A 27,583-nucleotide genomic window follows, 5' to 3' on the forward strand; every position below is an offset into this window, starting at 1 on the left:
AAGAAGTGAGGTTCTTACCCACGAAAGCTTATGCTCCCAATACTTCTGTTAGTCTCAAAGGTGCCACAGGACCCTCTGTTGCTTTTTACAGATTCAGACTAACACGGCTACCCCTCTGATACTTGGGTAACATGGTATCCCTCAGAGAAGAGTCCGTTAATGAACAATTTGTAAATTTTTAGGGTAGGGAATGTGCTATCTACTTTTGTAAAGCACGTTAATATTTTATTGTATAATTATATATTCTTGGCACTATATGCTGTACATAATACAGCATTTAGAATTCTTACAAAAATATTAAAAGTCTGGTTTAAAAACAAAAGAAAAAAGTGAGTTTCTTGAGGAGCTGGTACCCGAAGGGCTGCAAACAGCATATCTACCAGCTCGGCTCTTCCTACTGCAGCCCTAGCCAGTGTTCCATCTGTAGCTCTATGGCAGATACTCTTACTGTGACTAGACACCTGAGGTTCAGAGCAAACAGACCAACCAACATACATCAGTGGTTCTCCAGCTGAGTAGCATAACCAGAGTTAGGCATCACTGGAAAAAGGTAAGGGAACAGGAGGTAGTGAACAGAATGCAGCCTAAGCCAGAAATCTACAGCTGGATCACTGTCCAGTTGAGGACCCACAGAGCAGGAGAGGGACATTTCCAGGAGAAAACATGGGAAGGGCATTTTGAAGAACTTGGAAGAGAGGAAGGGGTAGGAACAGTCAACATGTATTCACCAAGGGCAAATCATGCCTGACTAACCTGATTGCTTTCTATGATGAGATAACTGGCTCTGTGGATATGGGGAAAGCGGTGGATGTGATATATCTTGACTTTAGCAAAGCTTTTGATACAGTTTCCCACAGTATTCTTGCCAGCAAGCTAAAGTATGGATTGGATGAATGGACTATAAGGTGAATAGAAAGCTGGCTAGATTGTCGGGCTCAACGGGTAGTGAGCAGAGTGCCCCAGGGGTCAGTCCTGGGGCCAGTTTTGTTCAACATCTTTATCAATGATCTGGATGATGGGATTAATTACACCCTCAGCAAGTTTGCAGATGACACTAAACTGGGGGGAGAGGTAGATAAACTGGAGGGTAGGGATAGAGTCCAGAGTGACCTAGACAAATTGGAGGAGTGGGCCAAAAGAAATTTGATGAGGTTCAACAAGGGGGGGGAGGGATAGCTCAGTGGTTTGAGCACTGGCCTGCTAAACCTAGGGTTGTGAGTTCAAACCTTAAGGGGGCCACTTAGGGATCTGGGGCAAAATCAGTACTTGGTCCTGTTAGTGAAGGCAGGGGTCTGGACTCGATGACCTTTCAAGGTCCCTTCCAGTTCTAGGAGATATACTATCCTATCTCCATTAATTTTATATTTCTTAAGGACAAGTGCAGAGTCCTGCACATAGGAAGGAAGAATCCCATGCACTGACAGGCTGGGGACCGACTGGCTAAGCAGCAGTTCTACAGAAAAGGACCTGGGGATTACAGTGGATGAGAAGCTGGATATGAGTCAACAGTGTGCCCTTGTTGCCGAGAAGGCCAACGGCATTTGGGGCTGTATAAGTAGGGGCATTGCCAGCAGATTGAGGGATGTGATCATTCCCCTCTAGTCAGCATTGGTGAGGCCTCATCTGGAGTACTGTCCCCAGTTTTGGGCCTCCCACTACAGAAGGGATGTGGACAAACTGGAGAGAGTCCAGCGGAGGGCAACAAAAATGATTAGGGGGCTGGGGCACATGACTTATGAGGAGAGGCTGAGGGAACTGGGCTTATTTAGTCTACAGAAGAGAAGCAGGAGGGGGGGGGATTTGATAGCAGCCTTCAACTACCTGAAGGGGGACTTCCTGAAGGGGGGTTCCAAAGAGGATGGAGCTAGGCTGTTCTGTGGTGGCAGATGACAGAACAAGAAGTAATGGTCTCAAGTTGCAGTGGGGGAGGTCTCAGTTGGATATTAGGAAATGCTATTTCACTAGAAGGGTAAAGAAGCACCGGAATGGGTTACCTAGGGAGGTGGTGGAATCTCCATCCTTTGAGACTTTTAAGGCCCGGCTTGACAAAGCTCTGGCTGGGATGATTTAGTTGGTGTTGGTCCTGCTTTGAGCAGGGGGTTGGACTAGATGACCTCCTGAGGTCTCTTCCAACCCTACTATTCTATGATTCATGTGGGAGAGTGGATACTAAGGGAGTCATAATGGGCAAAGGGGGAGCTGTACAAGATCTTAGCCAACAAACTAACTATTAGTTCTCACTCAACACTGTTTGCACTTGTTACTGAATATTAGTAATTGGAAGATTAACGCTGATCTGTCAGATAGATTCACATTTCAAATTCTTCTAGAAATTACTTCAGTAATTGTGTTTGTTCTATGTTAGAACAAAGAATGCACTCTTCAGAATAAATGAAAGATGCTCAGAAAGAGAACTGTATATGAATCAGCCTTTGATAATCTTGAAACCTGCTCAGGGATCATTAAAGAAGAGCATTTGTTCAAAACTTGGATTCACATTAAACTAATAAAACCAGTAAGGCATTTGGACTTCAGCCCCATTGTAATCAGCACAAGTTTTTCTGCAGTGATAAAAGTATTATACCATTTCCATTTTTCAAGTGAGGTTCTGGAAACGTACAGTAACACTTGTTCCATTTCCCATGCTTGCATCCTTCCAACATGCTGTAGAGATTAGACTGCTCAAATTAATCATTAGCTATGGCTGTTAAAAGCTGTTTATTTTGTTCTTTTTTCAATGAGTCTCTAAAGAGTACTGGATAATAATGACCTAAAATCCATGTAAAAAGGACTTATTTTGTTATGCATAATGATAATTTATTAAATATTACATCTTATAAATTCAGTATAATTTGGCAAGTATTACAGTAAAGGTAAAGAGGAAAACTGATTTAAGCACAGTATAATGTAGTGTTATAAAAAAGGACAGGCTTTTTAGGCTTGGTCTACATTAGAGAGAACAGCAGGTTACATGTCTGTCAATCAACTGAAATGCACCTTGCGTCCACATGCAAACATGTTCAATCAATTTGTTGCCTGATAATCTATTTAAGTTACCCCAATAACTTGCAAGGACAAAGGGTCAGCTCATTGGTGGTGAGGACACATCCCACTCACACCAATAGGGCAATGAGCTCTAACAACTGTCATCTTTTGACAGCTCCACCACTAAAGAATTATATGAGCACAACCTTTTAATCTCAGATGCAAAGCAGACATTCGGGTTAACACCAAGATAATCAGTATGCAAAACCATGGTCATTACACAAGAACACAAGAATAGAACGTCTTTCGAATAGTACACACTAATAGGATGCAAAGATGGGCTGGAAGATAGCTATTTCACCATGTACAGTAAAAGCTTTATTATCCAGCATGTTGGGGGAATGGGGACGCTGGTAAGTCAAAAATTCCAGTTAACTAAGAGGGAGGGAGTTTGGGTGTGGGAGGGGCTCAGGGCTGGTGCATGGGAGGGGGTACAGGGCACAGACTCTGGGAAGGAGTTTGGGTGCGGGAGGGGGCTCAGAGCAGGGGGTTGGGGTGCAGAAGGGGGTGCCGGATCTGGGCAGTGGTCACCTCGGAGGGCTCCTTGCAAGCGATGACATGTCCCTGCTGCTCCTAGGTGGAGGCATGACTAGGCAGCTCTGCACGCTGCCTCCACCCACAGGTGCCGCTCCCACAGCTCCCACTGGCCGCGGTTCCCGGCCAATAGGCGCTGTGGAGCCAGGTCTCGGGGCGGAGTGGAAGCAGTGCGCAGAGCCACCCGAGGTGAGCACCGCCTGGATCTGGCACACCCTCCCCCATACCCGAACCGCCTGCTCCAAGCCCCCTCCCGCACCCAAACTCCCTCTCAAAGGCCACGCCCCAAACCCCCTCCCACGCCCCCACCCTGCACCCCCTCCTGCACCCTGAACCCCTTGTGGCCGTTCATCTGCCTAGGAGCAGCAGGGACATGCCGCCACTTCCAGAGCCAGGTAGGGAGCCTGCCAGCCCCGTGCCAACTGGACTATAAACTGGATTTTCAATGAAGATCCGAAATGCCAGTTTATAGAGCTCTCCAGCTGTTAAAGTGCTGGATAACACAGCTTTTACTGTATACAGCTGTTTAAATGGAAAAAATGGTACAGGAGGCCCAAGAACCAAAGCTTGTTTATTCATAGCAATTAATACAATCCTGAATGGACTAGGACTATAAACAAGACATTCTTTAAGAGACTGTTCTCTTCCACAAAGTACTACCTTTATGGGTCAGGTCAAAGGAACATGAAAATTACAAGGGAGGGACTCCAGGAAGGTACAGAGAGATGACACATGAAATCTGAAAATCAAAGGCTGCAACATTAACAGCTGCCTGCCAAAAGATGAGATGAGATGAGATGTTGGCAATGCACACTCTAGAAAGGTACGATTTTTTTCTTCATGTCAAGCAAATAAGGTGCACCTATCTAGATGAGCTTTGGCAGAGAGTAAGGCTAGATACATTACACAGATCAACTAGTTTGGTTTAATATAATTTTCTCTCTATCTATATATCTTAAAAAATGATTTTTTTTAAACATGCCATTTGAGTCTTAGGCTGTTTGCAGTTAAAGTCTCTGACCTCTTAAAATAGGCGGTCAAGGAGAAAACGTTGGAGCTTTTAATTAATAGAATTCCCATCAAAGTGCCACTCAGATAACAGATGTGGTCAGTAAAGGGATGGGAAAAGCTGGCTGACCATAAGGAGAGGCAGAAAGAAGGCACAAAGGGTTTCAGTACAACAAAACTCCCATGACAGCTCAATGAAATAAAGCTATTATCTTGAGATTATTCATAACATATAGCAAGATCTCACATAGAAACTAACTACTATACATCACCACTGTATCTTACTGCAATGCTTCCCAGGACAATCCATATAATAAGATTCAAGGATTATCATTCTATATCACTCTGAAGCCTAGAATGAATGTCTTTTGAATCAATGTGAAGCAATGGAAACAGCTGGAAGCATGGCTGAGAGCTCCCTTTTATTAGAATATCACCAGGTTTAATTATCACTGGGATTTGCAGTCTACTACTGTCCAGTTTTTAAGTTCTTGCCATTTTGACTCTATAAATTATATACGTGTGGTATACAGTAAGGCAGCTATGCCTTATATATGCCAAGAGTCCTAGACCACAGAGGTTGAGTTACCTCTGATATCACTATGAAAGGTAACTCAACCAATCACCACCCATACTCTACAGCTGAACTGCATGCAACAATTTCATTGGCTGTATGAGGGAGATTGCATAGTTAATGGATTACTTGGCCCAAATGCCATACCTGGCAATAGGATGGACTTTCAGCTACTAGTATTGAAGTTCTGAGTGACACGTGAACTTCTTTTTCCTGGAAAAGCTTTATTTTTGATGTCACTGTTTGAACAAAACATGAGCCACCAAAATATTTATTATAACTGTAATTATCACCAGAAAAGGTAAGTTGCAATAGTATCCATACTGAAAATTTTTCCAGTACCAACAATCTTAGTTTGCTTGCTGATTTTAAGTTTATCCTTAGTCAATAAGCAAATACCACCAGAGAAGTGTGCATCAATGGTAAACGTAGTAGACACGTGCCTTCGTAGTTGCACTGTACATTGTTGTCTGTTTAAATCACTAAAGCAAAGTTAAATAAAGTGTTACTCTACATTTTTTCTCCCTTTTCCTACCTTTGTCTAGGAACTATGAAGAGAGCTCGTACTAACTTTCTTCTATTGGCTTTTGTGTTCATACTCATGCAAAAATCCATTGCTGCCTATAAGAGAAAAGTCAATGTTTCACCTTTAAACCGGAATTTCTACACAGAAAGCAATAAAACCTACGTATTAATAGTGTCTGTTACTTAAATCAAGCTTTTGCTACATGCAATTGCTTAAAAAATAATAATAATAATATAATCTTCATTTTCTAACTAGAATTTACACATTCAGAAGACATGAATGTTAAAATCTATACTAGAGTATAGATTAAACCTTTGGACTACTAGATGGAAAATGGAAACTTTGGGCTAATGGGGAGGGAGAGAAAGAATCAGTCAACTGTCAGGGAAACAGTTGCAAGGTTCACTAGCTGAACAGAGGTTGGGGAGTTTGCCTTTTCTGTAGGACCAACAGCCACATATGGCAATTGTGCAGGTACAATAGCTATTACTGATTGACTCCAGATGTGGATGATATGATTCCAGAATAAGAATGCCTTATTCTGAATTAATTTAACCCACTTCCTACATGGATTAAGCCATTTTGGGATAAAGCACTCTTATTCCTGAATAAGATCATCCACACATTGAAATTAATCAGGACTAGCTGTTGCACTTGAAACTCACATTCTACCTTAATTTGAATTAACATTTGTGTAGACAGGCCTTAAATATCACCATCCCCTTACCCAGAGTAAGGTCTGATTCTAGATTCTAACTCTCTGGGTAGGCAAGCCATTACCCAACTGCTGTCTGTGTGAGGGAGAGAGGAGGAAGTACGCTCTCAAGATCAGGAAGAGACTCTACACATGCTAGACTCCAAAGCGTGAAAGTCTTTCAAACCAAGCAGCATAGGTAGTTGATTTGGCGTACACAGGACCTTATGATCTGATAAGGCTACATAAAATACAAAAGAAATAGCCAAGTCAGCTGCCTGGAAAAAAAGCAGAAGAGTCTGAAAATTCTTGTGTAAAAACATTGAAAACGTCTCCCTGAAGCCTATAACGCTGCTTACAGTTTCTCTTTCTATTACACTGGTAAACACCTGAAGTATACTTTTGATCAAATTAACATGCAAGACTTACTATTGTGGGATTATGGGACAATAATATAATAATGTGACTTTACCTTGTCTATGAGGTCTCTGTTGACACAGTTTGGGAGTTGCTGAAGGAAAGCATCTACTATCAGTTTTAAGTGAGACCCAGTACTGGCTTCTTCATCCTCTTGTTCTAGTAGAAAGCAAACAAACACCACATTTTATGGTGCACAATAAACCACCATTGTATTTAATTCTCTAAATGCATACAGGGATCTGTTCAGTGCTTACAATACTCACCTATAGACACATGTGGGGGAGGGGGAAGAGACAAGGAAGTTAACTATTAACTAATCTAAAGGGCTATTGGCTGGATATCTTCCTATTCATGGACTATGAATAAATAAGTATTTTCTACCTGCTAAATTACACCCAGTGGGTGCATCAGCAACTACATATTCTTACCAAGACATGAAAGGTTCTTTCAACCATATGATGTGGGCCACAAGAAGATCTGAATGAGGAGAGGTGGGCAATGAAAGAACAGATACTTACCTTATAATAACTGTGGTTCTTCAAGGTGTGTTGTCCACATGGATTTCACTTCTGGTGTGCATGCACATGAGATCAGATACTTTTGGCCAGCAGCATCCGTTAGGGCTGCACCTGCACCCTGAATCCCCTGGCACCTCCCAACATAAGGGCAGAAAAGGTGGAGTGGGCCCACCTGATTCCTCAGTTCCTTTGGCAATACAGAATCCAGATGATATAGAACTCCATAATAAAGGGGCAGGTCATGGAATCCATGTGAACAAGACATCTCAAAGAACCACAGTTACTGTAAGGCAAGTAACTGTCCTTTCTTCTGCTAATCCCAACATAGATGCTTTGCAAATTTCAGAAATTGGGATGCTTCTCAGAGAAGCCACAGAAGATGGACTGGTGTCTTGCCTATATGGATGGATGTAATCTAGCTATCTCATAGTATGATTTAATAAAATTTTGTACCTGCCTAGACAATCTTTGAATAACTATTACTTGACATTTAACCCTATCTACAATGCTACTAACAGCCTAGAAGAGCTCCTATCTGCAATATTACAAATAGCCTGTGAGCGCTCCTGAATAGCCTTGTTTGATGTTAGTATGAGAACACACAGTACACATCAAGGGTGTGCAGGGTGGCTTTCCTTTGGTTTGACTAGGACCTGGGGGAAAAAAATGGAAAGTGAATCACCAGATTTAAATGAAAATCAGACAATTTCTGGTAAAATGGAGGGTACAGCCTAAGAGTCTTTGAGGGACACTAAGCAAGGTAGACTAGCCCTGTGGGCCTGAATCTCCCATATGGGTATGAAAGTTGCACAGTGCAAAGAAAAGTGGACACTGCAGGGGTTCCATCTCGAGGTCCTGTGTGGAAAGAAGGAACTGAGAGATGATTGGGCCCACTCTGCCCTTTATGCCTTCAGGTGGGGGGAGTGTGAGCGCATCGAAAGCACAGGTGCAGCCCCAATGACACTATAGACCAAAAGAAACTGCTCTCAGGTACATGTGCATCAGAACTGGAATCCATGTGGACAATCGCTCAAATGACTCACACAGGGCAGAAGGTCTGGTGGAACCAACAGCATCCAGTGAGAAAGTCCCATGAGCTCCACAGACTGGCAAGACAGACTACAAACAAAAGTGTCAAAGTCCTGAGAGGCAGAGGTGCTGGATGTGCAAATGGAAGCCATATGCTCTTGAAATACCTCTCCTCCATACTTGCCAACTGTCTGATATTTAAAACCCATCCTTCGTGCTCCCTGTCCTAGTTATAATCCTGGGCAGCTGGTAGAGCAGTTAAAAAGCTGGCCTTTTGACCTTGGAGTCTCTGTGGAGGGGAACATATGGGAAGGATGCCCGAGACATGGTCTCTTCTAAGCTTCTTCTGTCTACTGGAGCTTGAGAGCTGAGCAGGGCAGCACAACTGTAACAGGGAAGAGAGTCCAGGAAACAGGCAGAAAGTACACTCAGCATGGTTCTTAAGTATAGCGGAGGGAGAAGACTGCCTAATCCTTCCCCTAACTATCTTTGGGCTGAGTGGGAAACACATGCGTGAGAGTGGGATGCAGAGGAATAGAGAACACAGGGAAACTTAGGAAACAGGGAATAGAAAAGAATGTGTGTAACCCCAAACCTCTTTCCGTTGCCAAGAAAGAAAAAAAAAAAGGGAGAAGACTGGGCTTGCACAAGCACAAGAGTGACAGAGATGCCTCCTGAAGACAGAGGAGAACTTAGACTTCCATCCTCCACTGAAGATGCCAGAGAACATAGTAGGCCACTGGCACTTCCTGCCTTTTGAAGGCAACTGGCAGGTTGGAGGAGCTATTGAGAGAGCGAGATCATGGGGGGGGGGGGGGGGAAGGGGGAAGAGATGAGAAAAGAGGCCCATAAAGTTCTAAATACTTAATTTAACTTCAAACATTGAGACCCTGAGAAATCTATTTCACCAGACTGCATGTAACAGCTCCCAAACCAGAGGCATTTCATTTTTGGAGAAATGTCTATGGAAATGGATTTAAAATGTCCCCCTCTCCATTTTCTCCTATTTAGGCTTCTCTAGCTATGCTCTCCTGGCTCATCTCCAGCATTTTCTTTGGTAGCTTCTCATCCTTCCCTCTACCTCCTATCTGTTAGCATTCCTCATGGTTCTCTCTCCAAACAGCCTCTATACTCTCTGTAGGGGATCACATCTGTTCTCATTATCTCAGCTCCCATCTCTATGGTGATGGGTCTTAAAAAACAAAACACACCTGTTTGCTCCACTCCTCTCTCCAATTACCTCTCAGACAACCCTTCTGGGAGGTCCCACTATCATTTCATACTCCATCTACTCCACAATTCCAATTTTTTTAAAATGTATTATTTTTACAAGTAACAATTAGAATTACTGTAAATGGAAGAGAGACAAGAAAAATACTTTTATTTTGTACACTTGCCAGTACATTATTTCATTGTTTCTCCTGTATAGTCACTCAGTTTCCCCCTTTTATTCCAGGAGTCTTTCACAGCAACAAAGAGAAAAATGTTTTAAATAAGAAAAGCCACAAAAATTGGCAGGGGATACCAATACTGCTGTAGTATCTGAAAATATTTTTAATTTACTTCAAGTCAAGTTGATAGGGTCTTATAATTTTCAGGGGAATAGGCTGATAGAGATGGGGAAGAGACTGGAGCCTTTTGGTCATGAATTATTCATACTACCTACTGTTATCGCTGTAGAAGCTACATTTGCCTCTTCCCTCCCTACTGTCTCAGGAAGCCTGGGTTCCTCTCCTGCTAACCCCTCTTCCATTAGTATATAACAATGACTACATTCCACCAGCTAGTTCTACAGAAGCTCCTGGTGCTTCCCCTGGCTCCATAGCTGCTTATCAGCAGCTGGGCTAGTAGCTTCTATCTCCCCTAGAAGCTCCACCCTACCAGGGAGCAGAGAATGTTTCAGCCTCTAGGTCCTTTTGGTCTTTGGCCTCTCCGTTTAGACAGCTGACAAAGGAACAAGTTAGTAACAATTATGGAAGTGTTTTTTGTGAGGTGGTCACCTGTCCACTGTATTAAAATCATCAAATTAATTTCAAACTGAGCAGCCATTACATGGTGAGAGCTTTCAGATGCTACTAACCAGGACTGGATTCAAGTTGGTGTCTTGGGTCCTGATTCAGCAATGCACTTAAGCACATGCTGAACATTACCAAGTTTTTAACTGCTTTACTGAAGTACAGTCTTCTTAGTGAAGAAAGATTCCAGATCATAATTACCAGCTTCCTGAGCCATCCAACCCCTCAGGATAATTCACAGCAAATATTTCTCGACATCTTGCTTTTTTCCTTTTTATTTCTAGAACAGCTTTCTCAGTCCTCTAAATAGGATATTGAGTAACAGGCATAATATTCAAACTCATTTTCTGAACGTTCTCTCTGTTGTAGACTACTTGGTATTAGAAGCCTATTTTAAACCCTAGCTATGTATCGACACTAAATTCCTTCTACTCCCAACACCTTTGTGCCCTTCGCTATGTCCAGTCCTCTCTCCTTAATACTCCCTTTGTCTCCCTCCACACAGCTTCATTCCTTCCACATGCCAAGCACCCTCCTCTCCTTCAAGCAGCACCTCAAAACTCACTTCTTTCAGCTTGTTTTCCGTCACTATTTTCAGCTCCGGTGCTATCTGCTCCCTCTCTCCTGCCTGAGCATACTAAAAATAAAACAAAATTAAAATGTACCCAAAATAAGCATGACAGAAGTAAAATAAGTTGATCCAAATCCCTTATAAATAATACTTTTCAATGAGCAGTTTCAACTTTCCTTCTGAGTATCATATCCTCCCTTTCCGTCCTCATGGTTTTATTACTTATTACTGTTACATTCAAACAGAAATTTTAAGCTTCTTGGGGTGGGGACTGTTTCTTCTTATTCATCAGTAAAACTCCACACATACCATGCTACATAGTAATAGTCTTCTTTGTGTAAAGTCAAACTGACAAAGTTAATTTATTTTGGAATTTAATTTAGAATCCAAAGATGTCAATTCTATCCACTTCCTGGTGACATGTAAAAACTAGTTCAAGTAACTTCCTAGTAACTGGTTATGGGTAAGGTGAGAATCTGTGGATTCCACTGTGTTGTTACCACTCCCTAACGGACTGGAAAGCTCAGAAACTGAAATGACTCTTCTGCATTGGCAGCAATTGGAATATCAGGCCAGCCAACTGGTGGTCATTTTAACATTTTTTTATTGGGGGTGGGGCGGAGGCCTGTATTACTTATCAAAGACACTTGTGTACATAGCTAAAGGAACTTGGGACTCTCACAATTTAGGATAAATAGTTAGTCACCACAACAACAGAAAAGGCAGTTTCAGAACTATATAGCACCAATCACAAAGAAGCAAAACCAAAACCATCAAGTTTTCTACACCTGCATTGGGAACACTTTGCAAACATGCAAGAAAAATCTCTCCTTGTGCTTTAAAATGATTGAATCAATTACTTTCCCTTAATTAGTTAAATGATATAAAAATGGGGAGCAAAACTTCCACATGGGAAAGACAGGATTTTGGTCACACTTGGGTAGTATCCTTTCTCTGTGAATCATTGTTATGTATCAGCACTTATATAATGCAGTAAGGAGCATGTTAGAAATGCAGACTAAGCGGTGAGAAAAGAGATTTCTCTCAATTTTATCACCTATGTTTCCCCTGTCCTTTACCCTCAGACTGCTATTTCAAAGATCCCTTTCACATAGTGTGATGGAAAGACAATAATGAATATGGTTTCACTAAAGCAATCTCAAAGCTAATTTAGTGCTTCTATTCGATTAACAAGTGGTGAGAAACCTGTTTATAGAACAGATGTGTTAAACTGTCCTTAATCAGCATTGTATTTGCAACTGCCCCAATAACAAACAGTTCTGTTAAACTAAGTTATAAAACATGTGGATGCACACCATGCCAGGCAATTTAAACTATGGCAAGCTTTTTAATAGTTTTAGCACTAGGGTGTACAGGAGTAAAATGTTAAACATTTCAGTAAGCATACCCGTGTCTTTAATAGTGAAAAATATTCACTAGCAAATTTCAAATAGCTGGCAGAGGACTGGATTGCTTACATAATTTTGCGGTTATTATGTGGTTTATTTGGAAGATCTCAAAGCACATTTGTTGTGTGAGACTTATACATGCGCACTAAGCACAGAGGACACCCCTTATTAATTTTTTCTAGTAATGACAAGTCTGACTTTAACTCTAGCTGACTAGACTAAACTAGACTTCAGCTGGTAGAAGCAGCTGCAGAAGCAAGCAAAGCAGGGACTGCTGCATGGGGTGGGAAGGAGTAGGTAAAATGGGAGCCAGATGGAGCCATCCCTCCCTCTAGCATGCTCCAGACCCATAACTGTGCAGAGGAGACCACTTCAGAGAAACTAGAGCCTTCCCTCCCCATGTTATGTGGTCTTAGGGAAAAACTGCAGAGAGAAATCAGTCAGAAACTCCAGACAGTAGAACCAGCTACAGAAGCAGCTTCTGACATTCAGAGAACTTGCTACAGTTTTGACGTGACATTCTTTACTCCATGTTGACTGGCTGTTTGTTCCAACCTTCTCCCTCCCACTCCCTTAGTCTCTTCATCTCAGCTTCACTCCACACATGGCCCTCTTCCCGTTCTCTTTTACTCTGTCCCCATCACCTCCCCCTTCCCTTCAACATTCCCTCTCCCTTCACTTTTCTTTTCATTTAAACTTATCCCCTCCTAACTAAACCACCCCAAAATTTTGTGGCACTAACACGACGTTTCCTGCCTTCACTTTGTTCACTCTACTTGTGTGTTCTACCCTTTTCCCACCCTGTATCTGTCTTATCTATTTAGTTTGTAAGCTCTTCAGGACAGCGATTGTCAACTACTCTGTGCGTACAGTGCCTAGCACAATGGGACTCCATTCTTGGTTGGTCCTTAAGCACTACCATAATAAACATGATTAATAATGGTAATAATATATTGTCTCAATTACAGTTATCTTACAATCTTCCAGAATGTAAGAAAAATGTCACCAAATGATGCATTTGGTGATTAAGAGAAAGACGCTCCGCTTCCCCAGGTAAGGCCATCTTGCCAAACTGTCACTAGATTTTGGTTATGGAGGAATCAAGCTCAAAAAACAATCAACTTATCAAATGGAAATTAAACACCAAATTTATAGAAGTGTCTCAGTTTAGATTTTTGTAACACACTTCCCTAAATTTGTGTACAATATGTAGGCCTTGGCTACACTTACCCGGTAGTTCGACGGCTGGAAATCGAACTTCTGGGTTCGACTTATCGCGTCTAGTCTGGACGTGATAAGTCGAACCCGGAAGTGCTCGCCGTCGACTGCGGTACTCCAGCTCGCCGAGAGGAGTACCGCGGAGTCGACGGGGGAGCCTGCCTGCCGCGTGTGGACCAAGGTAAGTTCGAACTAATTCGAACTAAGGTACTTCGAACTTCAGCTACGTTATTCACGTAGCTGAAGTTGCGTACCTTAGTTCGAATTAGGGGGGTAGTGTAGACCAAGCCGTAGGGTTTGCAGTGCACTCACAATGCATTCAATAGATTCCTCCATATGCTTCAAGCAAACGAATTTTTACATTTGGTATTTTGTTATGCCGTAATAATTTTCATTCTGTTTTGAAAGAATCCCTTCCCCCTCAATGCCCCACCACTGACTCTGGATCTTAACTTTCCATGCTGAGCTAACGTAATTATTGGTCCATTCATATTTTGTGACATGTGTTTGAGACATACTCTCCCTACCACACTGGCTAGGATCTGTGCACTCTCATTGTTCAATTGTGAATGTTAGTCTGGTAACCTGGCATTGTTTCCCAATTTTTTGGGGTGTCAGTGAGCTAAGAGTATGTCAAGACATCACCTGCCTGCATTTCTGATCTCATTTTCTGCAAAACCCCCTACACTCCTCTCACCTAAAAAAGATACGTCTCTCAGAAATAATCACTTTATGTGTTTAATGTTGTGCCCACAATGTGCTTTCAAGACAGACATGGAGAAATTGTCCTTGCCCCAAAGATATCACAATCTAAGGGATGGACAGACAGACAAGTAGACATAGGTTGGAGGAAGAGGTAAACAGTTTTTTTTTTTTTTTTAAACTATACATGTCAAACAGATGCTGTGAGCAGAATGGCAAAAGTGGGTCTTCAAGGGGGACTTAAATACCAAGAGTGTACAGGAAGTGCAGATAAAGGAAAATTGACTAGTACATGGAAGAAGACATGGATATATTTATGCAAGAAGCTGACAGCTGGATGGTTGACAAGACAAAGCAAGAACAAGGAGGATAAGAGTAAGGAAGGGATGATTTATGCAGGGTTTTGAATTGATAGCTATAAGCTTGTCTGTGGTAACATAGGGGATGTGGAGTCATGAAAGGGAATTCAAGAGGAGGAGTGAGATGATCAAAATGACAGGCAAGGAAGAGGACTTAAGCTGCAACATTTTATATAGATTAAAAGAAACATGGGTGTTGGGCAGGATGCTACAGCAGGCAAAGCAGGATATAATGAGGACATGAAGGTGAGATTTAGTTTCAGGGATGGAAAGAAAAGGATGGATCTTGGATACCTTGGAGGAAGGAACAGAAGAATTTGTACTAAGCCTGGATGTTTGCAGCAAGAGGAGCTGGGCAATCAAAAAATTACCCCCAAATTGTGGCACTGAGTGACAAGAAGGTCATTCGTGTTGATGACAGTAGCATAGAAAGGAGAAGTTGAGAAGAAATATCAGTAGCCAAAATGAGAGACTGGATGGAGGGAGGATCCTTTCTTCCTTCTCATTAATACTTGCTCCCTTCCTTAATGTGCTGCATTTGTTTGCAGTGTCCTATTTAGAAAGCTCTCTGGGGCATGGAGAACATCTTGATGCTCACAGAGACATGCAATTTATAGCAATTACCCTACAGTAACTCCTCGCTTAACATTGTAGTTATGTTCCTGAAAAATGCAACTTTAAGCGAAACGAAGTTAAGCGAATCCGATTCCCCCGCAAGAATGAATGTAAAGGGGGGGGGGGGCCGTGCAGGGTTAGGTTCCAGGGAAATTTTTTTCACCAGACAAAAAACACACACATATATATACACACACACACACAGTATAAGTTTTAAACAAACAATTGAATACCGTACACAGCAATGATGACTGTGAAGCTTGGTTGAGGTGGTGAAGTTAGAGGGTGGGATATTTCCCAGAGAATGTCTTACTACAAAATGATGAACTAGCATTTGGCTGAGCCCCCAAGGGATAACACATTGTTGTTAATGTAGCCTCACACTCTACATGGCAGCATGAATGGAGGGAGGAAGGGGAGACAGCATGGCAGACACACACCGTGCGAGAGAGAGAGAAAGATGTGCATTGCCCCTTTAAGTACACTGACACCACGCTAAGTACATTGCCTTTTTAAACAGATCAGGAAGTTGAGACAGCATCTGCGGCCAGCAAGCTCCCTCCGTCCTGAGCCCTGTCATGACCCCCCCATGCTCTATGGAGAAGGGGTTAGCGGGGAGCAGGGGGACACCCTGACATTAACCCCCCTCATCCCCCACCCCCGGCACAGCAAGCAGGAGGCTCCGGGGAGCAGCTCCAAGGCAGAGGGCAGGAGCAGCACACGGCAGTGGGGGGAGGGACAGCTGAACTGCCGGCAATTGATAGCCTGCTGGGTGGCTGCCGCACAGGGAATTTAGGGAAGCGGGGAGCTGATAGGGGGGCTGCTGGTCCACTCTGGTTACAAACCCCCACCAGCTAGCTGCAACGGGCTGCTCTTCCTGCAAGCAGTGAACAAAGCAGGCAGCTGTCAAACAACGTTATAAGGGAGCATTGTGCAACTTTAAACGAGCATGTTCTCTAATTGATCAGCAACGTAACAACGAAACAATGTTAATCGGGACGACTAAGTGAGGAGTTACTGTATTTTAGCAGTACTTTAAAAATATATAGTTGAGGTAGGTCTACTAGAAAAGTGACTATGTAAAGATGGCACATTCTTAGTCAATGGATCTGCTCCCTCTGTGTATTAGAATCATATCTGATGACTGGAGTTATAAAGCTCGTTACTTACCATAACTCTACTTTTTTGGTAGTGTTGCCTCTGCATATTTTTGCATTGTGGAGGCACCCTCAGCACCACTGAGCTTCAAAAACCTTCTGAAAAACAGCACCCATTGAGGATGCACTATGACCTAGCAGTGAACTCAGTGTGCTTCACCTTCTTCATCAGGTCATCCATCTTATAGCTGAAAAGACCCTCCCCCTTGAAAAGGTGGTCTGCAACACTGACTTAAGCCACAGACAAAAGGCCCAAAGATTCAAGCCAGAAGTACTGACTCCAAAAGAGCTGATGACATCATATGAGTCAACACATCTGAACCATCACAAGTTGTCAGGACTGAGGTTTGGAACTTTATTTCCATTCTTTGGCTGGTAAAACCACCCATCCGCCAGCATGCCTACTAGATCTCTTTGGTACATGGGAAGCTCCTGGCCCTGATAAAAGAGATCCTGTGGCAAGTACTTTAGAAGCAGAAATTACCCTCAGAATTGGTTAAGTTCTTGCTCCTAAAGGCTCACATCTTTGAACTGATGAGGCTTCAGAGTCCACTTAAGACTTAGGAACCGACACAAATTTCTTCACTGCCAAAGTCATCCCCGCTTTGTTTGGCTTTGAAATCAAATGCAGTCTATTCCTTCATGGGGGCAGAAGGATGACTTAACATAGCTTGGGGTGGGATTCATAAGGCTTCTGGTTTGAGGCCACAGAGTCTCTACTGACCATTGATGCAGGCTCAAATGTGAAGACCTTATACACAGAGCAGAAATCTGGGGAAGAAATATCCCCAGGCAAAATGAAGAGCATCGTTCGCATCCACCTCTGGGAAAACCAAGAGACACAATGCACACAAAGAAAGTCCCTTCTCCTGCAGCTAATTGCAGAAAGGAAATAATTGAGAAGTATATGGCCCTTGGCTCCTGACATTTGGCGCTTTTCAGAAGGTTCCCAAAGTTCAGCAGCACTGGTAGGAAGCTCATAACTCACAGGTGGGAGTACACCACAACCAACTTAGATTTTTCCAGTTTTCACCTCTGCTATCTATGCTAACATTGTTACATGAGAGAGGATGTGCTGGTTTCTATTCCTTCTTGTGCATCATTAGCAGGACTGTTTACTAAGTATCTATCAGAGAAGGCAATAGTTGTTACTGAAAGCAAAATCTGTATTACTGATGATGATGCACAAGAAAGAAAGAATTCTGTTTGACTTTTAGAGTCCACATTGGGCTTAAAAGTAAAACATCTTTTTACTTGTAAACTGAACACATTTGATAAGATAATTGATACACAAACATGAAGTCTCACATGCCATTTATTACTGTCACTTTTCTGAGTAGAACAGCCTTTACATTTAATCTTTTTCACAAGTCAATCAAATGCCAAAATAGTAACAAAGGTATCTATTAATCTTCACCACACAAACCTCAAAATAGTGGTTACTAAACCATTGTAGTGTCTTTACTGAATAGGAGAAGTTATTATTTCTATTTTTATCCTTTAGCAATTTTGGACCAGTTTTCTTTTCTTTTTGCAGAGCACTTTTATTTCTTATCTCTCTTTATTGACTGTTTTGTTAGAAGTGCCTGCTGAGCATAATAGGATGGAGGAAGGAATGACCTTGCTCAAAATTGCTTCTAGCTACTACAGATGTTGTCCAAAAGAATTAAAGGCATCCCTCCACATTAATACAAGGAATTGAAGAAATACCAGGACCCAGTTAGAAAACAATACAGTAGCCCTAAAAATGTTTATCAGCTCTGCTTTTACCTTGCTCATCAAGAAGCTTTTTTGTGAGATCTTCTGCTTCATCTCCACAGTCTAACTCCAAGTTATCATCATTAATGTCCAAATTCTCCATATCCAACTCCAAATCCTCACTACCAGCAACATCCTTATTATCCTTGGCATCTTTTGAATCTGTTTAAAAGAAAGCAGAAATATTTTACATGAAATGTTAACACAGGTAGACATAGCTTAAAAATATTTTAAGACATGTTGTGCACGCCTGCATCTCTAGTCTGACCTCTTACACACCTTTATTCATGTGTAAGGAGAAGAAGCACACTTCTCTGACCAATACATTAGTCTTATTTGTCAACTCTGGACTTTGTGCCATTTTTCATGTCGCCATGCATGCCTGGAACAGTCTTCCTAATTCACTTCCTTGTGTGATGTGCTTCTGTTAAAAGGTGCTCACCCCTTTTGAGTGTTTTGGTTTGTTCCCAATTGTACTTGCTGTGTCTTCATTGGGCTGGGATATGTTATTTGTTAGGACACTATAGGTTATGTGTAGAATGCCTATGTTTAATATCCTGATTAAATAATAAACCCAAAATTGCAAAAGTGGCATCTGCTGAAATCCCCAGTGGAAGTTCAAAGTTTTAAATTTGAATGTCCAAGGATTTGCACGTCCAAATCAGGGAGAAAAATCCAAACAACTGGGAGGACCCAAGAACTTGAATACGTGAGTTTGCTGATAAACTTTGAAAGGCTGGCCAATCGTGCATAAAGTGAAGTTTTATTCTATTTTAATGTGTGGCACTCATGACATCACGTCATGCCAGAAGTGGTACAACTTCAGAACAATAGGATTGTGAAGCTGTTCTACACAGTCCAAGATGAGAGTGCAAACACTTAAGAGGCGAGACTACCTAGGGAAAACAGTGGTATCTTCCATGGAGATTTTACAGTTACAACATCCCCACCAAATCTGCCTGAAATGTGAGATATGCAAGGCCAAGTCTCAGTCCCCAAAACATTGCAAGTTTCAAAAAATTTACAATGAACTTTTAAGTATCTCCTTTTTGCTCCCATCAGAAAACACTCTACAGCAGGCATTTTTTGGCTTGTGTTATAAAGGAGGTTGGACTAGATCTAATACCCTGTTCTTGTTTTAAAATCTGTGAACTTATGATAAGAATCTGACACTAAAATATATTTTTGTTTTCTTAGATGACCATCTTAATTCATCATAGCTAGAGTTCTTACCCCCTAGTATGCCTAAGACTACAACCTAAACATAACTAGAAGTATTCTTCCTGGTTTTACTATTCTTCTGCATACTGTATCTATAATCTCTAAATTAAATTAGTTTGCATTTTATAAACATATAGCCCTCTTTTTAAAAAGTTTGATATAACTTATCTATTAATTTTCATGAACAAACAAAATATTTGATAAAACTTTCAAGTGGCATGTGCTTTATATGGAAATAGTATTCACTGGGGCACGCAATATGTTTAGTGGTTAGTACACAAGACTGAGGGTTTGTCTACACAGCAAGTTACTGCTCGTCAAGCCAGAATGTGAATCTACAGTACACCAGCTGGTACACTATAGATTCACACCATGGCTTGCCAAACAGTAACTTGCTGTGTAGACAAGCCCTCAGAGTCAAATGATTTGAGTTCTATTCCTGACAGGCATTAACCTTTGTGACTTAAGTTTTCCCTTTACGGGGGGGGTGGAGGAAGGAAGGAATGTTTTTACATCAAGATGTCTCTACTAGGTTTTTGCACTGAGATAGTTAAGGCACAGGTAGTTTTTACCTCAATGCAGCTAATCCTAGTCAATCCCAGGTGTGTTAGGGGTGCGAGTGGGATAGGGTTGACCTCGATTAGCTACATCAAGGTAAAAACTACTCCTGCCTTGTCTGCACTAGAAATTTGCATCAAGATAGCTAACAAGTTAATCTCAATGTAAAAAAAAACCCCATACCTTTCTTTGCAGTGAAGACAGAGACTTGTTTCTTTCATATATAAAGATACAAATATTAATACTTACCCACCAAAAACACACTGATATATTTGGGTGAAAAATGCTATCAGTGCTCATTTTTATTTATTATTATTTTCATAAGATAACTTTGTGTTCAGATTATCTATCTAGCATCATTTCTGTGCCCAAGATCATCCATCCTGGTGGAGTGTTCTGACTGCTATACAAATAATGATTACACCTCTACCACGATATAACGCGGTCCTCGGGAGCCCAAAATCCCTACCACGTTATAGGTGAAACCCCATTATATCGGGGTAGCGGCAGCAGGGCTCCAGCGGTGATTTAAAGGGCCTGGGCTCTCCACAGTGGCCAGAGCCCCGGGCCCTTTAAATCGTCAGCAGAGCCCCGCTGCTGCAGCCCCGGGGTAGCGGCGGCAGGGCTCCAGAGGTGATTTAAAGAGCCCCGGGCGCCGGCCGCTGCGGGGAGCTCGGGCCCTTTAAATCGCTGCCCGAGCCCCGCTGCCGCAGCTCCAGGGTAGCAGCAGCAGGGCTCCAGCTGTGATTTATAGGGTCCAGGGCTCCCCATAGCAGCTGGAGCCCTGGGCCCTTTAAATTGCCACCCAAGCCCTGCTGCTGGAACCCTCGGGGTAGCAGCAGCAGGGCTCCAGCTGTGATTTAAAGGGCCCTGGGCTCCCTGCAGCAGCCGGAGCCCTGGGCCCTTTAAAGCGCCGCCCGAACCCCACTGCTGGATCCCCGGGGTTACTGCGCTATATGCAAACCCATGTTATATCGGGTCGCGTTATATCGGGGTAGAGGTGTATTTCAACTAAAGACTTGTTACTTCTGCCAAACTTGCATGGCTGTTTTAAAATAAATAAAAATTTTTAAAAAGATCTAGAACATTTTCTTCCAAATTGTTTTACCTCTAGATTCATCCTTGCTGGAGTCCTTGTTCTGAGAACATTTTTCATTATCTTTAAACAAAATGGCTGGCACAAAAGCTTTTAGATCAATAAGGTTCTCATAGAAATTTCGAGCATCTTCATCTTCCCAGATGCCCCCTTCCAGGTCATATTCTCCAGGTTTGCCTGGGGTAAAAATGTCAATGCCAGGCCCATGTTCTGGAATCACAGAATGCACAAGTGACTAATTCATCAATATAATCATACTAAAAGAAAGATTTTCTTTTAAGCAAAGGGTTAAAGCTACATACAAGTTTCAGATCATCTCATTTTAAAAAGACAGACTTTTGGGTTAAACATTAAAAAAATGTTTCTCTGTTACTGCCACTACCTTGGCTTCTAAAATTGAAAGTTATTAAACACATCCCCAGCATCTTAAAGTACAACCAGACTAGTCTCAGTCAAGAAGAAATCAAAACAATAAAATTACAAAACTACATTGTGCAATCAAAAAGTTATCACAATTATATTAAACGAGATTGCTAAATGGATTTATAGTAGAATTCATCCATATTAGCATCAGAAAGTGTTTAGATACATCATTTTGGGGCTGTTCATACACCAACTGCCACAAATGTTTTATTTTCAGGAAATAAGTAAATACTTGCAAAATCTGGAATATTGCAGTCCAGGGGTAATTAGCAAGGATGGATTAAAAAATGTTGTGGCCCTGTGCACTATGGAAATTGGACCCTCCTCACATTCCTTAAATTAGACAGAGCACATGATATATAGTTTATAAATATGAGAACATCTCATTTTATTACTAGTAGTTTGGAAAAGACTTAAAGAACTAATATGACATGTTAATAATACATCTAGGAATATTTCATTTAAATATATATTGCTTTTTTTTTTTTTAACTGAATACTCACTCACTCTTTCTTGGCTTGGGGAAAGATTTCCTAAGTAGATTAAACGCTTGGAAGTATTTATGAAACGTGGCTTAGAAAGCAGCTTGACCATGCCTAGCTGGCTCCCCAGTTATAGGGGAAAGACATTTTTGACAAAAGCAGAACTTGCCAAAGACCATACAGATCAGAAAACAGCAAGTACATTAGTGCATTGGATACCCGAGCCTCCTGCGTGAGAGTTGCTTTGCTGCCTTTTGGAAAACAGACAGGCTAAGAGAAGAATTTTACCAGCTCCTAAGGGAAAGGGGTACTGAGTCTCAGTTGGCTCTGGGCACACGTTTGATTCGAATCAAAACCGATAAGGGACTGACTCAGACACTGATTGTGGGACAGGGCTTCAGTAGCTGAATGAGCAGGAAAGGTAGTTCTTTTCCCCTGAGAAGAAAGATGGTCTTGGGTGTCAATGGCGAGCTACCACGACCTGAAGAGGACACACTGGCTCTGATGGTCCATAATACCAACACCGGCAAGGAAGCAGAAGGAGCCAGAGGTGAGCTGAACTCCAAAAAGGGATCTGAGAAACCAGACCTCTCTCAAAAGCCCCCTACACTTATGTGCCCGATTGCAGTGATAATCTAAGAGAGCTCCAAGGGGCCCAATTGCATAGGACACCAAACATGAGTAACGCAACAACACTGCGCCAGGGTACAAAGCCACTCACTGAACTTTGACTCAGGGTGGGCAGGAGCAGTTGGGCCAATCTGATTGAGGCCCATAGGGTTGCCACCTCCAAGAAGCAGAAAAACTAGCCACTGCCCCTCCCCACAGCATCCTGACCCTCCTCTACCCCATTCAGTGCACCCCTACCCACCCACCCACAGAAGCCTGATCTTCCTGTTCCTCTCTCAGGCACCCCCACCCCTCCACAAACCTGCTAGCCCATAAGCCCCTACACCTACCTCCTCTCGGGAGCCTTAGCCCAGGGAAGCCCCCTACCACTCCCTCCCAAGCTCCCAGGAATCCCTGCCTCACCCACTCCGGTCCCCGCTTCTTACTCCTCCCTGCTGTTGAACCTCAGGTTTGCCCTGCTTTCTGGCAGTGAAAGGAGCAGGAGCTGCCACATGGGCTCATTGAGGGCCTGGCATGTGGAGTGGGACCTGGGTGTGGCATCAGTAGGCACATGACATGAATGCTGTAGTGGAAGTAGCTGTGATGCCGCAGCGCACGCATGCAGCAAGGGTTGCCAGTTGCATTGTGCTGGGGTTTCCCCCCCCAACTTGTAACTTAGAAGTGGAAAAAAGCCCCAGCACATTGCAATCAGCAAAAGGGAAGAAAAACTGGTCAAGAGGGTTAAAAACCAGCCAGGTGGTCGGGGCCCCTGAGACTGGGGGCCCTGTGCAACTACACGCTGCTTAATTTGGGTCTGGCAATCATGGTAAGGAAACTGTTGGGATAATCGCATTTCTTCTTCAAAACAGATTTATCAATTTTTTTTTAAGCTTGAGCATTTTTGGACAAACCTGAGGTCCATGATTTCAAGAATCTGAATATGTAAATACTAAAATTTGACAGCCATCAAGACTAGTGTGGCACATTAAATTTTTCCGTCATATTCAAAGGTCACAGGTAGCCATCTAGTGGCTTATCTAACAGGTCGTGCAACATTTTCCTAGCTGTATTTTGAAATACTTTAAAGGGCAATTAGTATATTTTAAAACTATATTGAATTGCTAAGCTCTGAGATGCAATTAACAGATAACTCTTCTAAAGCAGATTCAAACTACATTAAGAAGTAATTAAAACAAAGTGCCTTCTGTGCGATTTGAGAAACAAGGAAACAACTAGTAAGGAAATAAGACAATTTAATTGAAATTTCATAGTATTTGTTTGCATATTTCTCTAGTAATCCATTCAAAATTTCATTTTAAATGCAGCTCATATAATCTTCAGATTCAAATGGTCTCTCTAATGTAAAATAAAGCCTGTGAATGACTAGTTATCTGACCAAGTTATTCTTATAATAATAAATGAAATATACTTACTTAAAGTGATGGGGAGGATTAAAGGTACAAATATGATTTTCTTTACATGGCACCCATTACCTTACCACCTTAATAAAGTCATCTTAACAGAGGTACAAGAGATTGCCAAAATTAATTAACACTTATAATAGTCCAATCTTTTTCTTTAACCTCCCATGCCCTTGGGAGCATAGGGCGCCCACCAGTTTCCACCATTTATTTTGGTCTTATGATGGCCTGTTTAGGCTCAATAATTCACTGGAGGTTAATAAATTTAAAATGAAGCTTTATTGGCGTACCCTGGAATGCTTTGCCCTATTCCATATATTTAAAATGCGAGAGACTAAGCTATTAACATTTAAAAGGAAACTTGCACTGAAAACACAGATCAATGGGAGGGTTTTGTTTTTTTCCCCATAAAGGAAAGCTTTCAGTATCGTATAACCTATCAACCCTAAAAGATGTCCTACCCTCTGGTGTTGGTTTGTCTTGGGGAAGATCCGGCATATTTTCATCCAACAGATCAGCCAGAGACTGAGTATTTGCCAACAGCTTCTGATAGGACATTGCAAATTCTTCATACTGCTTGTGTCGATCTTCACTCAACTCTCCTTTAGAGTGCAGAATACGCCTATAAAGAGCACATTTAAAAAAAAAATACAATCAGACACTGTCCGCTTATTGAAGATATATTTGACCTATACTGAACCATTGACAAAGTTTTCCAGTGAACATCATCAGTCTTCCTTCTGGCACAGAATTATACACACACACACTAAATGAGATTGTTGTCTCTTATTGCTACTATCTGGCTAACACTACTATCAAAATTCAACTTAATACCAAATTCGATAAACTTAAATGTACTACAACCACAGCCATTTTAACTTTAATGCCATTAAGAATAATCCGATTATGGAGACTGAAAGAACTGAAGCTTTTTTTCCCTTAAATATTTTGTAATGCAAGAGTTTTAATGTCCAATATTTTAAGTAAAATGTTTGACTAGTATTAAAGCAGGATAAAGACTGCTTTGCAGTCTATGACAATAGGCTTCCATTGTGCTGGTATCAGAAGGGGATGGTCATCACCAAGGGGCTCAGAAATGCCAGTTTTAAGAAGGAGACGTTTATTTCCAAGTTAGCCCAGTAACATGAGCTGACATCCGTGAAATAAAGTCTAAAAGAATTAGTTCTTAATGTACATTTTGGTTTCTTTTGCAGTACTATACCTGACAGTTTTTAATCAAGGAAAAATTTTAAATGCTGTTTTTAATCAAAACCTCTTTTCAAATACATTTACAAGTCCTAAATAGTATAGCACTCTTCTTATCATGGGAACTTTAGGGTGATGTGGTGAGCAAAAAAAGGTTACTGCTTTCTTGTCTCACCTATTTAATTACAACTGACTCAGGTTAAAGTTCTATGAGCCTCTGCTAGAAACACCATCCTACCATCATACCTTTCCTATGAAAGGAAGAGCAGAGAGAGTGATGGGTCAAAAATTTCCCCTATTAATCACATTTAAAATAGAGGCATGTGCACAAATGCTGTGCACATTTATATTTTTTACTCCGTTATTTCTACACATCCTCTCTATTCTTCTGGGTGGGCATGTAAAACATACATGAAACTTGCTTTCTTAAAATATTGTCGCACGGTAGTTAAACAATAAGTAATGTTCCTCGGGAAATATGTGGTATATCAGTGGCTTATAGGCCACTGTCATAATGAGCCACAAAAAATAGACCAGATTATTCTGCACCACCAGTTCTCAAACTGTGGGTTGTGACCCCAGAGCCAGCATTAGACTTGCTGAAGTCGAAGTTCAAGTCCCCCCAGGCAGCAGGGCTCGGGCTATGGGTTGTGTAAATTGACTGAATTGGCCTCCAGGAGACAATGATCTTGGTGTGGACACACACAACCAACTTAATTACTGTGGTGGCTGGATATCGAGTTACATTAAGATGACTTAACTTTGTAGTGTAGACATGCCCTCAGCAAATACTGTCCCAAGTTAAGAGACCTCAGAAATGGCAACTAAGATGAAAGTTACCAGATGTATTTGGGACATTAGGGGCAAAGTTGTGGCCCTATTGTAGTCCACTGAAGTCAATAACAAAACTCCTGTTAACTTCAATAGGGCCAGGATTTCATCCCAGGTACTCAATGGAAGTGATTCCTTTTCAAGTCAGTTTCTAGTCAACTCCAGTTTCTGATTAATCTTTTATACAGTTTGAAAGACAAGATTGTTTTTTAGATTCAGACAGCAGCTGTTAAAAGCATACTGAATTCAAGTGGAAAAAAGCAAGATTAATCACAATGGCATGATATTAAGGTGAAATATCTGGTAGCTAGGTCTAGAAATAAATATTACATATACCCATAAAAATATCAGATTTTCATAATGTACTATTTGTTTCTAGCAATATTGATTTATAAAATTTCATATCTTAAAACCATGACTGGTCTACAGGAGCACTTCCTTGTCATTAGTTAAGGAAAAAAATATCAAGCCCTGTGCAATTTTTGATTCATATGCATTCTAAGCACATTTCAGTATTTGGCTAGAGCCACAGAACATGGATGTAAGTCATGTCATAAATCAGAAATACATTCTAGGCTTGAACAAAATCTCCTCCCCAAACTTGCAAGTATTCTGTGAAGGATTTTGTATTGTATTCTTTAGTTTATTTGGCTGCTCTCATCTATTCTAAATCAACATTTTAATAAATTAGTGTCAACGATATTTGTTAATTTATTAAACTTGCATCCTGGAGAAAACAACAATCTCTGGCAATTCCAGTTTATGGCAAAGAACCACCACCGATATTAAAGGCTGGCCTATTATATACAGCTGCATGTCTGTGTCTGTTTTACCTTTGATTTCTTGGAAATTAAAGTAACAGAAGCATCATACAATGCAGAACAAGCCTTGTAAAGACCAAAGGGTGGAGTTTAAGCCAGTTTATGACTTTGGCATTACAAGACATCAAGTGGTAAATCATGCACCACACACTTCAAACAAGAAGTAACAATAGTAATCCTCTTGGGCTTTTTTAAAACCAAAAGAATAGAAATCATCAATTTGATGCTGGCTCTGTTTTTCTTAATATCTAGAAGACAATGGACAACACTCACATATCCACCCCAAACACTCATCCATTTCACCCCCACCTATAACAATTTTACATTCAACAACAAACACTTTGCCCACACCATGGGCACTAGGATGGCTCCCGAATAGGCCAAACTTTTCATTGGTCACCTTGAGGAAGAATTTCTGGACAAAAGCACCACAAAACCAATGATATACCTGAGATACTCTAATGATATTTTCTAGTTTTTGACAGACGACCTAAACTTCCTCAAAGGTTTCCAACAAAACTTCAACAGCTACCACCCATCCATCAAACTCTCTTTAGAACACTACCGCACCAGCATCAACTTCCCGGACACCAGGATCAGCTTCAACAATGGAACCCTATAGACAACTACATGCAAGAAACCCATGGATCACAAACACTATCACAGATCAGGAATCACCCAAAATACACCAAGAAATCTATTATCTAGAGCCAGGGACTCAGACACCACAGAATATGCTCTGGGAAGAAAGTCCAGGATACAC

General features: G+C 41.6%; 1 protein-coding gene across 1 annotated transcript in view; it reads right to left on the minus strand.

Annotated features, from left to right (window-relative positions):
- UPF2 (UPF2 regulator of nonsense mediated mRNA decay) overlaps positions 1-27,583 on the minus strand; it is a gene marked incomplete in the record, with an annotated part of 129,622 nt that overhangs the window by 86,202 nt on the left and 15,837 nt on the right. Inside the window, 6 exon segments of the mRNA XM_034764851.1 lie at positions 5,697-5,782; positions 6,854-6,957; positions 10,929-11,000; positions 18,165-18,314; positions 21,040-21,237; positions 24,424-24,584. Coding sequence (XP_034620742.1) covers positions 5,697-5,782; positions 6,854-6,957; positions 10,929-11,000; positions 18,165-18,314; positions 21,040-21,237; positions 24,424-24,584 — 771 coding nt within the window.

This window comes from Trachemys scripta, chromosome 1 (genome assembly GCF_013100865.1).
Source record: "Trachemys scripta elegans isolate TJP31775 chromosome 1, CAS_Tse_1.0, whole genome shotgun sequence".
NCBI classification, from domain to species: domain Eukaryota; kingdom Metazoa; phylum Chordata; order Testudines; family Emydidae; genus Trachemys; species Trachemys scripta.